Genomic DNA, 17,949 nt, shown 5'->3' with positions numbered 1-17,949 from the left:
AATATTTCATAGTCATATATTTAATCTTGAAGTGCGTCAGTATTTGTGTTGGTCATCTGTTCATGGAGGAGGATAGAGGCAGGACGTGGACGTTTCGAGAATATCAAAAGTACAACGACTTAATCAGGATTGATTTTCTGTTCCAGCTCTGACCATATCTTCAAGAAGTGGCTGTGTCGCGCGGGCTAGGATAAGAAGGTTGTAGGAGAAAGAAAAAAAAACAACGTCTCCACACATTTGGACCAGGCCGGACAGAACACCCACACACTCGTGCAATCATTTCTTGACTCCCATTTTCGGATGTGTGAATTGCAGACATTTTATTTACATGTTGGCAGAATGAGCCTGGGGCATAAAGGAACGCAAAGATATAGAGAAGAAAAAAAGGGAATCAAATATAGACCAGAGAGACAGAGAAGGATAGAGAGAGGGAGAGCAGATAATGGCAGATAGATGGAGAGAGAAAGAGGGAGAGAAAGACTGAGACAAAGTGAACAAGTAAAATATACAAATACAATTGTAAAAACTTCTCTTATATTCAGTAAAACTGCACCAATTAATTTTAAGCAACTACATGTCTCCACGATGAAAAGCCGACCTTTTAGCCGCTGAGCTATTTAAGTACTTCTAAAAATAGGTTTATAGTATAAATTTTTAGTGAACGACCTAATTCTTTACACAAGTCTTATCTCCCTTAACTTAATACGTTTTATACGTTTTATATACCGGTTGGCTGCCTGGTCGTGCGGTTTGCGCACTGGACTGTCGTTCAGATTTATCGATGGTCCCGGGTTCAAACCCTGCCCGCTCCCATCCCCCGTCGTCCTGCGGGAGGTTTGGACTAGGAAGTAATTATCTTCAACTCTGAAGGAACATCCGAAATATGTAAAACGTTTTACAAACATTTAACAATAAATTACTTATGACTTATTGATAAACTAATTATTTTTTATCGATTCGAGTGCTGCCAGGACAATGAATAATTTTACAAAGTTTCAACTTGATTCGATGAAGGAATAACGTGTACAGGATTTCACCCAGACAGACAGACAGAGTGACTTTATAAAAGCTTTGTATAAAGTTGCATGACAAAAGAGTAATACAAAGATATTGATCCCCATAGTAGGAAGGGAGAACGGAGGTGGTAACTTATATAAAGTAGAATTATTTTGATTTTTTAAATCACAAGGCAGACAATGCTAAAAAACTTTTTCTAAATGATCAAAAAGAAAGTGATTAACGTCTTAAAGTTTTCTTTTTAAGGTAATGACTCTCTAGATTTTAGAAAATAAAACGTTCGTTAGTAACAAGAACTCTGTCAGTATTGTGATATCTGATTCAATGGGTCAACGACCATACTATTTAGCCCCACAAATGTTTATTTTTATTGACTCGGCTTGAATATTACAAATCATTAATTACTTAGAGCAGGGGTTCTCAACCTGTGGGTCGCAACCCCCTTGTTGGTCGATTGACGATTTACCAGGGGTCGCCTAAGACCATCGAAAATATGGATTGTTTTTGTCCATTCTTCTATTGCTGTATGTGTGTGTGGTGGTGGTGGGGGGGGTCGCGACAGAGTGAGGGATTGTAAAAAGGGGTCGCCGAGCTTAAAAGGTTGAGAACCGCTGACTTAGAGAGTGTGCCTTTACAGAGTGCATTTTTACAGAGTGCGTCTTTAGAGAGTGCTTCTTTAGAGAGTGCTTACTTAAAGATCAGTGTCAACTTAGGGAGCGCTCACTTAAAGTGAAGTGCCAGAAACTTAGTACACTCGCTGCTTGGTTTTCGGGCTGTCGTCACGAATGTCCCGAGTTCGAAACTTGCCCGCTTAGATCCACTGCTTCTGTGCAGTAGGTTTGGGGCCAGGGCGGGATATTCTTCATTTCTGAAAACACATCCAAAATTACAGAACAAAACAGCAACAACAACAAAATTACAACCACAGGCTGCAAGGAGATGACCTTTTTTTTCGTACAAAGTTTATATCAACTCCGTCGGTCTGGTACACATTTTGTTGACGTTTTATCTCCCACTTCACATTCTCGGATCAAATTCAAACTTTGCACAATTATTCGATGTCCATAACAAAACATGAATCAACAATAAAAAAAATAAAAAAAAATAAAAATATACTTGTTAATGAGTGGTAATTAAAATTTTTTGATTGATATCGAAAAAGGGAAATAAATATTTAAGTATTGAGATATATGACTTTGTCTAAGTGTGTGTGTATACAGTTATTCTTTAAGGTTTGTTGATTTTTTTTTTAGCATTTTTTTTATATTGATCGTTTCTAATTCATTTTAATCCTGGCTTAACATGGAAAGGCAAAATATTAGAGATGAGGTGGAGAATGAAAGTGCGCAGGAGGGCGGAGATCTGAAAGATTGAGAAATATCGAAAAGGGTAAAGTAAGAGGAAGAGTATGAGAGAAGCCATACACCGTTCTCAAATCATATAATTAAATCAGCACCTTCCCCCTTCCCCCCGATGGAACCGCCTCATATTACATAGATTCTGTCTGGATGAATGTTTGGTTAAGATTATTAAGAATTTTGCTGAAACAAGATTAGTTTCATACAGTATTCTTGAACGCCTGGAGCTGATATGCTTGAGTGTACTAGAGAATACAGCAGCCGAAACAAAAGCTATGGGCTTATATCTCCTCAGATTGATTTCTACCTTTACTTGAAATGAGAGTTAACTTTAATTTAGATTCTTAGAATAATAAAGGACGGCTCGTCATGGTCACAATGTCTTCTATTAATAATGTAACCTACCGTATTAGTCAGACCAAGGCTGTTTAATTATTAAATGCTTCGATGGTAACGTTACCTCTTTGAGAGAAAGCTGCCAAGTCTTTGACCACTTAACTCTAGCGATAGTTCATATTACTGGACTGGTTCTTTGGCTAGTCTCTCCTTCCCCCTTCTATGCTATTCATCCAGGGGCGTAGCTAGGAATTCGCTATCATTTGAGGGCCCGGGTGGGGGCTTGACCTCTTTGGGGGCCCCCGCATTTTGCGCAACATTTAATATTGAATGTGAAAAGCACTCATTTGGGAAATTGGGACACTCCCCTCAATCCCCCTGGGGGATTTTTAGATTCTCCCCCTCCTCCCCCCACACCAGCTAGGTCACTGTACTCATCTATTCCACTCACAGAAGACGAGTGTCTGAGGCAAGTGATAGTATTGAGGTCAATATAATTAGCTCATCCCCAGTCAGACGACGGGCATGTTGTTCTGGAATGAGCTTGGCGGTTGAGGACGTGATGTGAACATCTTCTTCAGAAGCTGCTGCTTGATTGGAAATTTACGAAGACGAATAGTTAACTTTCAGAACTTTGCATTGCATATAGTTTAATTTAATAAACTTTTGCAGATTACAGGTTAAGGAGCATTTTACACCCCATTAACGATTGTCCCTCTGATTTCTTTTTTTTTGTTTTGAATATCAGAAAAAAATGGTTTTACATAAATTAATAATAACATTACATTACATGCATTTTTAAAATGATAAATATAGTTCTCATTGTTTGTTCTCACGCTAATTAAGAAACAGGAAAAACCTAAAAATAATTATTAAAAAAAACAAAACAGCAAATCTTATACGGCGTACAATTGTATTAAGTAGTTTGGATCAGTCATGGAATTACATTTGTAATTGATTTAGTCCAGCAACAATAAATCTGTTCGATTAGAAATATTTTTACCAATGGACCTCATTCACCAATCGTAAACAAACAACATTTAGTCACGTGATCTTATTGATAAAACAATGAAAAAAAACTGTCACGTGACAACCATCATGAATTAAACATGAGATCGTAAATTATATAGAAGAGATAAAGCACCACGTGGCTAAATGTTGTTTGTTTACGACTGGTGAATGAGGTTCATTGTTTTTGTGTAGCGCTATTTCACACTTTTAGTTTTCTTCATACTCTATGACCCTATCATTTGTCTGAACCAGTGGAAAATCAGGAGGGAGGGGAGGAAAAAGTGATATCTGGGCGAATTTTACCGTAATCACTTTTTAAAAGCGTTTATAAAGGGAAAAAAAGCGACGACTTATAAAGGGAACTAATTCAGCTTATACCACTACTTCAGACTCTTACCACTGTAAGATTTATTTCCTTTTTTTTCTAAATAAGAAAAATAATTATTAATGTATGCGTTTTAGGGGCAACTTGATCCTAGAATGGGAAGTGGGTGAAATAACGTGTACAAAATTTGTACCAGACAGACAGAAGTGACACAGGCAGGACATTCTCTTCAAAAAAACGAAAAAAAAAACAACAGCGAATTGATAATTATCGTCACGTCAAAGCCAGCCGATACTACACAGGAATCTTAAACCTCACCGCTTATCAGAAAGTCTTACATAAGAACACTTAGTATTGGCCAGGAATTACTCAGCGTTTCGCGAAGTTGCCGGCCAGAGTAGAACAGTTATATCTTCTTTAGTACACTAGATATTGGCCACACTTCGTAAAGTGGCCCACTTCTATATTTGGCTGTAACACACACACAAACATACACATATAAAAATGTGTGTGTAAGGAGGTTGACCATTCTATATGTATGTAATTATTGGGACATCTGGCATGCTTCCCTACTTTGTGTTCCAAATGAGCATGTCCCTGGGCTGTTCTTTGAACGTCAAGTGTCTGATACGTGCCTTATCTAGGGTGCCCGGCAGACAAAACTCAAATGCCATACTCTGATACCAACGAATCCAATTTTTTTCTATGACATGAGCTAGACGCTATGACTCTTGGGTCGTTATACTGTTATAATGTATCTTGTTATTATATGTTGATTAGTACATAGCATTGGATTACGGAACTTGTCGGTCACTTGTAGTCTTTGTTTGTTTGTTTTTTCATGAAAAATCTGAACAATGACAATGTCGAGACGTAATGGAGTCCCGCTGTGATATTCATTAAGTCACATTTTGTCATTATATTCCGTGTGCATGGATTATGTTGAAATAGAGAGACATTATCTTTCAACTTCACAATTTTGTTTTAAATTTACTGTTGAGAATTCCCCATATTATGTCCCAAATATCAGAAAGGATTACAATGAGATTGAAACTTTAAAATAATTTTAGAAGAATTTTTTTTTATTTCCAAAGCTATTGAAGCCCCACCCCTAATACTTTGTCAACATTCAGTTGTGCTTACAAAGTAAGGCTAATCTTGTTTATTGAACCTGCCCCTCACGCAGACGTAAAAGGACAAGTTACCAAGGTCATACCGTGTTATTGAACTATAACCTTTTTTAAAGTTCATTTCCGTTATCTTGATTTTCTTTTCGAGACAACGATTCCATCATAGGGCATACATAAGCTGTGTGTGTGTGTGTGTGTGATTTTTTTCCCAACATTTTTTTGTTACATTAGGGCACATGTATATCAATAGACTATAGCAATCATAAAATATTTATTTTAAAACTCAAGACAGATAAAAGAATGTTTATTTCACCTTAATTTTTGGAACTATAACAACTGAGTTCACACACATATCCACTAATAAGCTAACCTATACACACATACTCACTAAGCCTAATAAAGTAGCCAAAGAGACACAAAGTTAAATGCTCATGTCTTATCCCATACATAGCCTTACAAGTGCACCCTAGTACTGGAGCTGGTTGCCTGAATCAGACAGGAAAACCAAAGAGTTTCAAATTTACGTGCACGACTAGATTAACACATGGATACGCGTAGCAAGTAATTATCTTCTTTTTTTAATTTAGAAGATACACTCACACATACATACGCGTTCAGACATTACCTGTGTAGCAATGCGCTTGAATTCCACACTTCCCTTAAATGACGTACATCCGGTTGGTTAAACAATAAAACTTAGTCTGAACAATAAAAGAGCCCTTAATACCTTAAAGAAGAAGAAGAAGCCCTATCTGCAACTGACCCAACCTTCCAATGCCACGTATGCGGCCGGCTTTTATAAGCGAGGATGGGACAGTCATCTTCTTTTTCATGGGAAATGAGGGATGTGCTTATCTTCGACCTCGAAAAAGGAGCAATCTAAAAGACTAGCTTATAGAGTTTTGCTGTCGCTACAGAAGCCTTTCTAATTCTTTGTGTCCCCTTAGTATCTAAATATAGGTTTTTGGCCATAGTAGATCTTAGGTCGGTAAATTCTTACATCACCGCAATGGTGTGGTTTTTCGATACTTATTTGTGGTATTTCCGTGATTCTTGTAACAGAATTTCAGTTATTGTAAGACTGAACTTTTGACATTCAGCTGCTAAAGCCTTGCTTAGGCTTTGAAATCTTTCTTGTGGATGGAGATGAGTTGCAACAGCACGCTACGCAGCATCTTTGTTTTAGCTTTAAGTAGAGCCAAGATAAAAAGGTTTCCATCAGATCTACTGTACATATATATATATATATATATATATATATATATATATATATATATATATATATATATATATATATATATATATATATATATATATATATATATATATATATATATATATAACCCCCCCCCACCCAAAAAAAAAAAAAAAGCGGAATAGTGTTGGGGCCAAAATGCATCCTTGTTTTGCCACGCTCTTGATGCCTAGAGGGGGAAATTTTCGAACTGTACGATTCCTTTCCTATTTTTATGGAAAGCTGACACTAGTTTCAAGTGACATTATTTGGACAGCCGATTTTCTTTCTCTAGAATGGAGAACAGGCCACTTCTGCTGACAAGATCATAAGCCTTGGTCCAATCAATGAAAGCTTTATAAAGGTGCCAACTTTCGCTCTCTGCTCCTGTAGCTGCAACAAGAAGAAAATCTTTGATGATGTTCACAGAATACAGAAGTGTTGACAAACTATACATTTTTTTTAGACCGTGCAATAATTTGTGTGCTCTTTTTACAATTGCTCCTACTAGCTTGCAAACTCTTCCATGGTTAAAGATTTTAAAAAGCTAGAAACTGACTGGAAATTGGGTAAAAAACCGCTTGAACTATTTCCCTACAAATTTGACAGTTAACGTCTATCCTTGGGAAACAAGCAAAATATTTAAAAATCCTTTTTTAAAAAACAAAAAACAAAACACAAAGCATATTAAAGGGGAAGAACTCCGTCCTTAAAACTATATTGACCAAAAATGTACACGTTTTTTCCCTTATTCGATATCAAACAAAATAATTAATTGAGTTTTTTTTTGTTTATTGATTCATTTTCTTGTTAGGTACAATATATAATTGTTTAAAGTGTCAACTTTTTTTAAGGGGACTAAACCCAACAAATTTAGCCATTTCTGTGAATAATGAAGTATGTCTTGTCTATGTATAATTTTGCGAAGTTTCAGCTTGATCCGAGAATGGGTGTGGGAGAAATAACATGCACATACTTTTTGCCAGACAGAGTTAATATAAGCTTTGTAAAAATCACAACCTAAATGATCACATGGGGAAAACTCTGGTTTGATCTTTACATTTTGTTTTCAAAATACCTTTTCTCTATGCTTTGTTTTCCTTTTTTTTTTATTTATTACAATTAATCCTATTGGTTTCTAAACTCTTCACGGGTTCATGAAACAAAAATCTGGAAACACTGGACAATGGTTTCTATATTTTGAATATGGCTTCAGACGGAATTAAGAAAGCTCTACAGTTTACATAATACATTTCCTAACATAATAAAAGACAAGGGGGTGAGGACTGCGTAATTGTCATCGTCTTTCCTGGAGCCCCCCCCCCCCCCTCCCCATACCTAAGTGGGACTAATTGCTTCCTCGGAGGCCTCCTAATCTTTGGGAGTAATTGGCCTCATGGTTGGTGTGAATTGATCATCGTTGGTAAAATGAATGGGGCTTTTCATTTTCTCTTTGTGGAAAAAAAAGGGGTGGGGTGGGGGATAAAAGCTGTCGTGTCTGTGGAAACAAAAAGTGTTAAGTATTCCGGTGTGATGATCATAAGTTAGGTGTGAAGCTCATTCATCACTTACAGTCTTACACAAAGGGAATGAGTTTGAACAAATTAATTGATGGTCATATAGCGGATGTATAGACATTCATATTCAATACAGGGCGAAGTGTTGAAATGTTAAAAGAAGGGAGACTCTATAGAAGTGACTGATGTTCCAATGCCAAGAAGAGATATGTCTGATGTCAAATGTGCTTGCAAGATGGTGGAACCAGACGCCATGGAATCAATAGAGGCCCAGGGAAATCCTTAGGAATGTCAACATGATTCCAAGGCCAATCCATTTAAATCTTGGATACATCATTTAACTCAGAAAAATAAAGATAAAACCCATGTAAAGACAAGATCAGGCAGCTTTCCTTCTATCTATCTATCTATCTATCTATCTATCTATCTATCTATCTATCTATCTATCTATCTATCTATCTATCTATCTATCTATCTATCTATCTATCTATCTAATCTATCTATCTATCTATCTATCTATCTATCTATCTATCTATCTATCTATCTATCTATCTATCTATCTATCTATCTATCTATCTAATCTATCTATCTATCTATCTATCTATCTATCTATCTATCTATCTATCTATCTATCTATCTATCTATCTAATCTATCTATCTATCTATCTATCTGTCTGTCTTGTCTGTCTTGTCTGTCTGTCTGTCTATCTATCTGTCTGTCTATCTATCTGTCTGTCTGTCTATCTATCTATCTGTCTGTCTGTCTGAGAGTCTTGTAATGGCGAGTGGTTTAGGCTCTAGATCGATAAGATCATCGGATAAATATGGGCAGCTATTGTTTTATGACAATTATGGGTACATGAATATTGATAGAAAGAGATGTCTCTAGTCATCGTTTGATAACAAGGTGGTACTGAAAATATAATGCAAAACGTATTACATTTTCTGTTTAATTTAAAAAAAAAAAAAAGATGTAGATTACATACATACAGTGCAATAAATGTTGGTAAAGTAAATGCTTATTTATATCGGTTAGGGCAGTCGATGTTTTTTCTACATAAGTGCTTGCAGTGTTGTACATGATATATAAAAGAGGGGGGGGGGGGGAGAAACACGCAACAGACACTATGCACAACTTTTCGTATTATTTCATCTAAAATCTCATTGAATGTGGAGTCACAAAGACTTAAGGTTAGACAACCAAGGGATGGAAGAAATTCTTAACACCCACCCATTCATACCCCCCCCCCCCCCCTTGGTGTATTAGGGTATCTCTCATGTTCAGATTCCATGACAAGTTCACTTTTGTTCACGAATTATTTTTTTTTTTGCTTTCGTTTGTTTGCTTCATCAACAGGCCAGATTTCTGTCCCATTTCAACTGACAAGATCCACTCAGAACCAAATCAACAAGTCGCAACCGGATTTTGTTGGTTTTAGAAAGAGGAAGCCCATGAAGCCATAGACGGTTTCTTCTTTCTCTACTTGTTCATGGGATAAAGTTTCAAGTCTGTTGATTGATGTCAAAAAAAATGTTTGCTATTATCCACCCACTCCTCGTTTGTTGAGTTTCTTTTGTAAATGTGCCTTGTAGTCACTGAGCTAGGATTACATGTTTAACTCTTTCTCTCCGTAATTATTTTTCCACGTTTCGACAGATTTTTTTCATTTTGCTCAATACTATTTCACTCCCCTGTTATGATGAAACTTCATTAGCTTTGTCGTTTGTTATCAGAAAATGTTTTATTTAGTCTAGAATTGAAGGGGAATGCATGCTCTTTTTATAGAACACACAATAAAATTTACAAAATTAAACATCAGTTAAATTTAATGGGGTCAAATCAGCGATGATATCGTCAATTAGGAGAGAAAGAGTTAACAGCTCTCATACAACGGCATTATAAGGATATGAATAAGAAATATGCATTGTCTACATAGAAGGAACAACAGAACGTTTCACTTTTTTTCTTTCTTTACGAAAGTCTCTTTCCTGTGGCATTGCCTTTGCAATGAAATCACCTCTTTTTTTTTTATTTACACGCTTGCTAAGATACATATAAAAGGCAATTTAAGTAATCATAAAGATTTTAATTGTAATTTTTAATTGTTGCTGTTATTGTATAGCCTAAAGGGGCAAAAGCGAGTAAGCTTCGGGCAGAAGAGGCTCGTTGGCTACTCCGCTAGGAGAAGGAAAGCTCTGAATCCTTGCGGTTAAGCTGGAAAGGCTTCGCCCCCTCCTTCGAGAGAAAAGTAGGAGCTGGTAACCCCTGTGCACACTGTGCTACAACCTGGCAGAATCTGGGGCGCTGTTAATCCCAAACTGTAGCTGATATTTCCGTTCCTTTGGAGAGAGAAGGGGGGGGGGGGACATATGTGTTGAAGATATCCTTTCGACCATAAATAAAGCACAGGCTTTCATCTCGTTTTTACTTCCAGATGAACCACAGCCGTTACGACTGAAGGAGGCCAATAATAACCTGAAAATAAATTTGATGGCACATATAAGTAATACAGAGCAGTAATGTTTTCTATATTAATCTATTAGTTACAACCTTACAGTTGCTAGCTCTGGTAGCTTACGAAACGTGTAGCCTATAATCGTGTAATCTGGTTTTGACATCACATAAGCAGAATGTCGTTGGAGTTTTCCCTTGAGATTGAAACCTCATTCCTGATAACTGGGAAACTGAAACGCATGCAGATGGAATATAAAAGATTAATATGAGTTTTTTCCCTTAGCACAAACACCGCGAGCAAGACACGAACACAAGCCACGCAAACAGACAGGATGGCTGTCGAGTCGTGTGATATCCGCCTCAGGCTGTAGCCACGATGGTTACTAGTTCGAATCATCTGCTGCAGTTCGGCAAGAGATTTTGGGCTAGGAAAAAAAATCTTCTATACAGAAAGAAATTTGAGACTTACAAATTATAGTAGCTGAGACAGATATACACATGATACACACATACTTATAAAAATAAAATATTTTATATGTTCGGATGTTCCTTCAGAGTTGAAGATAGTTTACTTCCTAGTCCAAACCTCCCGCAGGACGACGGGGGATGGGAGCGGGTAGGGTTTGAACCCTCGACCGTCGATAAATCCGAACGACAATCCAGCGTGCAAACCGCACGACCAGGCAGCCATCCAACTTACAGCACTTATCTAGAGAAATATAGTAAGCTCCTTTTCTGATCCTTGAGGGCAGATGATGAGTAGGAGCTTATCTGCTGCCTAACGAGAGAGTCTTTATGATGAGGAGCTCATCTGTTGCCTAACGAGGGAGTCTTTATGATGAGGAGCTTATCTGCTGCCTAACGAGAGAGTCTTTATGATGAGGAGCTTATCTGCTGCCTAACGAGAGAGTCTTTATGATGAGGAGCTCATCTGCTGCCTAACGAGGGAGTCTTTATGACGAGGAGCTCATCTGCTGCCTAACGAGGGAGTCTTTACTTTTCCCAAGAGCCCATGAGAGTAGGAACACAAAATAGCGAAGTTTAGAATCCCAGTGGTCGTAAATTTGAACCCCAGGTCTCCCGGTTCGGAAGTCAATCGCTTTCCGATTCGGCCACGACTCCCATTAGAGATTTAGAATATCTGGTGATAAAAATCTTTTGGGTCTTAAAGACTGTTGGAACTTCCTAAAGGTCTCCATGACCAGCTCATTTTGTTTTCTACATCTTGACGCCCCATTCCATCCAAAGTTACACTCTTTTTTTTTTTTGACGCCCTCTATTTTGTATTTCTATTTGCTACTCCTACATCTCTACCCTGTAACTGAAGTATTGGAAAGTCTGGGCATTTTATGACGTGTACACGCTCTACTTTATTTTTCTTACCAAAAGTTCATGATTTTGTCACAGTTGAGTGCAATCAATCAGTTCGTATATGTCGTCATTTATTTTAATGCCTTAAAAAAGAATCAGAACTTTCTTTACTTCAATACTTATATTCTCTTTCCGAATAAAGAAAAGAAAAAGGATAAATTGGATAATAAAGATTATTATTAATTAGGAAGCCGTACTATTTTTCAAGATAATTCTCACGGGCATGCATTGATATTGTTTACATAACACTCACGATTGACTCAAACATTTCGACGGATGTTTTATTGGATGTCAGTCATGATGTAGCCATCAGAAATAAGAATCACTGAACTTTTGTGTAAGACATCGAACCTTGCTACACTTAACTACGTGAGGTCATCTCGAAGTGGGCGACTTAATAACTTCAAGGCAAGGACTGAATCCTACAACTGTGAACCATTTCTGGTGAATATGTTTTGGATGTTCCTTCAGAAATGAAAGTTCTTACATCCGTGCTCAAACCTCCCATAGAAGGGTGTGGGGAAGGGTTGGAACCTGGGACCATTATGTCGACAGTCCAGAGCGCATACCACACGATCTATATCGGCGCTGCTGCTTGACTGTGGATAATAAATAAGATCAAGATGTATGTGTGTTCTAGTCACTTAGTGACTTTGTTTAAATTCTTTTCTTTTTTTAAATTCGATTCAGATTTTGTTTTTATTAAATTTTCGTCATTGATAAATTTAAATAATTTAATTTGACCTTTTTTTTTGTTGTTGTTATCAGCTGAAATTTACAAATAAACTCGTGCTATAATGCAACACATTTTATTAAAATTTTAGAAAGATCGCTTCATTAATTATCTCAGTGGTTTGATTTTGCTCTATATACCCGGAAAGCCCAGTGTCGCATATGGGACTAAGGGGAAATAACAATGATATTGCATTTTTCTTTTTACTAAGTTTTGTAGTATCCCTTTTGTACATGGCCACCCCCATGTTTAGTTTACGATAATATCTAAACATAAAATAATAATTGACTTTTGTTCATAATTATATTCATTGTTTTCTTTTTTGGTTTGTATGGAAAGTTCAATTTTTTAAAATTGAAAATGAGTTTATGTAGGCTAATCAGAATTCAGAACACAGCAGCAGTTAAGGCCTGCAGAGCAGATTTAGACTAATTTCATATTATATATATATATGACTACTTTTATATTATATGTATTCTCGTGTAAAAAAGAAAAGAAAGCAAAATGTATAAACGTCAAACAAAACTTCAGAGTTCTTTTTATTGCAGAGCTTCTTCATATTGACCCTTGTCCCCAAAGTCTCCTGCCTCAAGGCAGCTAACGCACTAGTCACTAGATCTCTATGTATGGAGTGATTTTATTAGTGCCTGTTAGTCGACGGATTTGACTTATTGACCCTTCAGTTGACCTGAAACTCACTCACAGATGACACACGGATCCCCCCCCCACCTCATCTTTCCCTATTTTCATTTTTTTTTACCATCCCGGGATGAGGAAATGAATTGGTGGACGTGGGGAGGGGGGATCAATATGAACGTCTTCCTGGCGGGGGTCGATTCACTGGTATCGACTTGCCCTGGGACTTCCACTGTGTACTTACGAGATAATCGTATTCGCGTCCAATAATCGTGTTATTAATCACACCAACTACCAACACTTTGGTATGTTTACATTAGATCTTGTCAATCTTGGGGATTCGATTATGCCTTTCGGTTGGCGCTTTTTTTTCCCTCAAATATTATTTGCTTAAGTCAGACAGTGACCTCGCTTCAAATGTGTGTTTGGGGAATTTTGTCCCCTCTCCAAATAATTTTAACTGCTTCCATTTCTACGGCTATCCCATAATTCCTGTTTCTCTCATTTGTTTTGTTGTTTTAACCTTTTTGACTCTTCAATTGGAAAGCGACAAAAAACTCCAAGATTATCTCAGAGATAAAATGCTGATTTTGCTAAATTTTGCCTTTCCCTTCACGGCCACCGAAAGGAATAAACTCGCTTTTAGTTTGGTGTGGTTTGTCTGTCCAGCTGTCATGTTTACATCTTAAAAAACTAAAAACTCTATTAAAGATTTGACTTGAACATATTTTCAAGCAAGCTAATGATTGGTGCAATGGGTACATTTGATGTTGTGAAAGTGAAACCTTTTTGTTTGTTAAATGAAATATGTAAACCTTTTTTTTTTCATACAAAAACACAATCTTTAAAACAATAATTGAATACGAATGTAGTATACAGGTCTACTATAAATAGTAGGCATCATTATGTTATCATTAATAATAGTAGCTTTACTTAAAAAAAACAACAACAAAAAAACGGTGCTGATTTAGCAGTCGTGCTGTCGAGTTTAAGTACGATATTTTTTGTGTGCTATAAAAGCTTTGGTAATTTATGAGATTGCCTCAGAGGGGTTATTATAATAATTTATCATGACTCGTCTCCAAGAAAAATTTGGAAAACTCAAAAGATTTACTCTTTTTTATTACCATACGTGAGTAGATGGGTTCCTGGGGAGATGGAGTCCTGGGGAGATGGGTTCCTGAGGAGATGTCTCCGTGCTGTCGATAAGCTCAGCAAACACACCTCGAATTTACTTTCGAGTTTTTAAAAAATCCTTGTCTCCACTGGTCACTGGAGTTTCGAACTCAATCCCCGTCAGTTAAGTAGCCTAGCGGTTTATACCACTGAGTCACATGCGAGACTGAGGCCCCCTATTTGTAACTCCGGTAGGAACTAGACATTTTATTTAAAATTTAGAGCTTTGAGTGTTTTTCATTAGCGCTTAAATATGGAACCCTCTCTCAGCATCGCCACTTTATCAATTCCATAAAATTGATGAGCAGCATTTAACAAAACTGAAATGTAATATGGGATTCCGCTAAGTCACAACCACAACAACAGCAATAATAATAATAATAATGAAAATCATTACAATTTAACAATCTGTTAAAATCTATTCGTTAAATTTGTGAAGATTAAAAAAAAACAAAACAGCAATAGTATATTATCTAAATTACGTTAGTCAAGTTAACTTAAAGTGTCATGTGTTGAAACCATACATAAGGACATATTCCGTCACGCCTTGATGGAAGTATTTTCTTCAGTAGAGCTTTGGCTAGTAATCTCCTCAACGTAGAGGTCTCTCAACTTCCGTCAGGGTCAAATGACCGGACAATTACCTTCTTCTATCCTCTTGCAACAGGTTGAAAGGAGGGAGGACCCTATAACAGAATACTTTTGTATTTCTACGGATAAATAATATATAAACTCATTGCCTCTCGCCCTAAGTCATAATCATTGCTTTATCACGTTAAGACAAATGTATCCTTTCTTCCGCAGGGTACGTGAATCACTTCCACAAGGCAGAGAACAGGTTGATATTAGTTCATTGTCCAGAGACTTATGCCAACGTCACTATGATGAGTGAGTACCATAGCTATTGACTTTTCGACAAATTTGTGCCGTTTATTTAAAGTGTCCATGCTTAGCTCAAAGTTCTATATCTATACATCTTGGCCTGTATAGCAGAACCAGTTCTTTTGTAATACAAGGCTAAACTATTTCAAGTACAAATGATAGTGTTAAGACATAATACACAGAAGATAAAAAATAAAAACTGAAGAAAAAAAAAGATAAAAAAGAGCGAATTCATTCAGTCCAAGTTAAATAGCGATTGCTCATGAGACCATGGCGGAGCTAGTGTTAGAGAGAGCAACAGTGTTAGGGCAGCAGACCTAAATCTATAACACTTCAATCCCTATCAAAGTTTTAGGGCAGCAAACCTAACTCTATAAGCCTCTTTGTGCGCCTCTCATTCCACCCCAGCTGTTATGGGTACCTGACACTAGTTGGGGAAAAGTAAAGGCGGTTGGTCGTTGTGCTGGCAACATGACACCCTCATTAACGTGGACCACAGAAACAGACAACCTTTACATCATCTGCCCTATAGATCGCAAGGTCTGAAAGGAGAACTTCATTCCCTATCAAAGTGTTAGATAGGGCAGTAGACTTAGAGACTTACCCACAATAAACACCACAAGTTTCCGAACTTTTTGTTTTCTCTTCCGGTAAGCACTGACAATATCTGAGCAGGGCCATGAACTTTTGACTCCCCTAGATCAGGGGTCGGCAACCTTTATATTCGGAAGAGCCAAAAATTACAATTTACTAAATTTCAAAATTTTTAAAGAGCAACACAGTTTTTTCCTGCCAACTATAAATAGTACTCGGATAAATAAAGTTCTTTAATGAATAAAAACAAATCGATTTATTCAAAATAAAATCAAATCTACTTATGACTAGTGTTTTTCTCAACAAATTAGATAATATGTATATATATGGGATTATTAGATAATTATTTATTATGAATGTAAATAAATTAAAAGAATACATACAACACTAACTTGTACTTCAATAACAAAACAAATGAGCGAACAAATTCAGTGTAGCTTTGGTTTTAGGAAGTCTGGATACATTTGGCTCATAACTTGTTGTTTTTAGTTTCAAACAAGACTCTAAATGTTCAAGTATTAGTTGGCTATTCATGCAAGAGAGCGCTTAATTACTCTCATGAATATGTCGATCCGAATATAGTTAGTAGGCCTACTCCAATTGCCAACCTTTTCACTTCACTGTAGAAATCTGGTGGACAATTCCATGCGTCGAATATAATAAGCGCCTCACCTCGCGGCATTTCTTTGAAAGCGGTCCACTTTTGTTGCGTTACGTACATACATTTCTGGACCTCCAACTCTTCCAACTTGCTTTTCAAATCTGTAAATTATCCACTCCAGAAAGCTTTACTTTTTATAAGTCCAGTAGCCAAAGTAGAAAGCCAAGCTCTTTACTGCTCAGTCACCGCTCTTATCTTCTACCAAAACATCGGCTGGGTTTTCATTTTCTTGTTGTTTTAGATTCAGCTCATTTACTCGCAGATTCTTCTTTTATTTTTTCCTGCCATACTTCTGGCTCCATCAGTTGCTATTGAAACGAGTTTATTTAAATCGATCTTATTGTCTTCGAGGCAGTTTTGCACGGCATTCGATAAATCTTTTCCGCTAGTTTGTCACGAGAGCACTAGCAATCCTTGGGAAGACATATTATGAGATATTATACCTGACAGAAAGCCAACTTGTGCCGTGTCTTTTATGTGGCAAGACTCATCTATATCATTGATAAGGCAGAAGAAAGTGGAGTTCTTCCACCTGCAAATATGTTATATTTGAAGACATGGGGAGGGGTGCGGTGAAAAGTACAAGTGGCTGAGAGATTGAATCGGTGCTTAATTTTAGTTAATCGATTCAATTTTTTTCGATAAAGTAAATAATATTTGAGTATGGAACCAAAGAACCGCAGCTTAACATCCAAAGAGCCGCACGTGGCTCGCGAGCCGCAGCCTGACCCCTGAACTAGCCTACCAACGCATTTTCAATGCAACAAAACACAGATCAAGTAGAGTTCTAAGAAACACGTTTATCTTGATTAGACCGGAATAAACCAAACCCTGTTCACGAAAAATGTCAGATGTAAAGGTTTGTTAAATATTTGCCATCAGTAAGCAACAAAGAAGGACATCTTCATAATTTAGTCCGATGCCTGCTGGACGAAGGACACGACCCCACGATGGAGAACACTCCCTCCTTTTACCCGTCGTCTGGTAAACCCTATTTGTATTAGCCCCAATTCTGTTCACGGCAACTTAAGTCTACAGAAAATAGGATCATTCCATTCAATCCACTTCTTTTACACACGGCACTTATCAAGCTTTGTTGTTTAGAAAGCGAATTCCGAGTAGCTTGAAATTTACCATATACCTGAGATCCCGAGATCAATGGACCTTTAAGGCAAAGTACGTGGTAGTTTAAAAATAAAAGTTCGAACCTCATGAGTGCTTTGTGTAATAAATGTTGATTTAAGTTGCCACCGTGCTATTATTTACAACTATAAGCAGGACCTACAACAGTTATCCACCAACACTTATCTTTCTGCTCAGAAAGCCCTTATGAATAATAAAGATTATTATAATTATTACTATATATGGAAAAAATATTTATTAGACTGTGTTAAATCTTTGCAAACACTATTTTGGTGATCTGTATATAATGACACGATAGAGAAAATAATAGAAGGGGATGCAACCACAAAAAATTAACTACCCTTTGCAAATGCACGAGGAGGCAACTCCT

At 37.0% G+C, this 17,949-nt stretch overlaps 1 protein-coding gene across 2 annotated transcripts in view; it reads left to right on the top strand.

Moving 5' to 3' along the window:
• LOC106057779 (universal stress protein YxiE-like) overlaps positions 1-17,949 on the top strand; it is a 77,888-nt gene that overhangs the window by 45,252 nt on the left and 14,687 nt on the right. For both annotated transcript variants that reach the window (XM_056027265.1, XM_056027264.1), the window contains one exon: positions 15,104-15,187. In XM_056027265.1, coding sequence (XP_055883240.1) covers positions 15,104-15,187 — 84 coding nt within the window. The remainder of the gene's footprint in view (positions 1-15,103; positions 15,188-17,949) is intronic.

Source organism: Biomphalaria glabrata, chromosome 4 (assembly GCF_947242115.1).
Source record: "Biomphalaria glabrata chromosome 4, xgBioGlab47.1, whole genome shotgun sequence".
NCBI classification, from domain to species: Eukaryota; Metazoa; Mollusca; class Gastropoda; family Planorbidae; genus Biomphalaria; species Biomphalaria glabrata.
The sequence above is the reverse complement of the archived record's forward strand: the minus strand, read 5'-3'. Positions and strand labels throughout refer to the sequence as shown.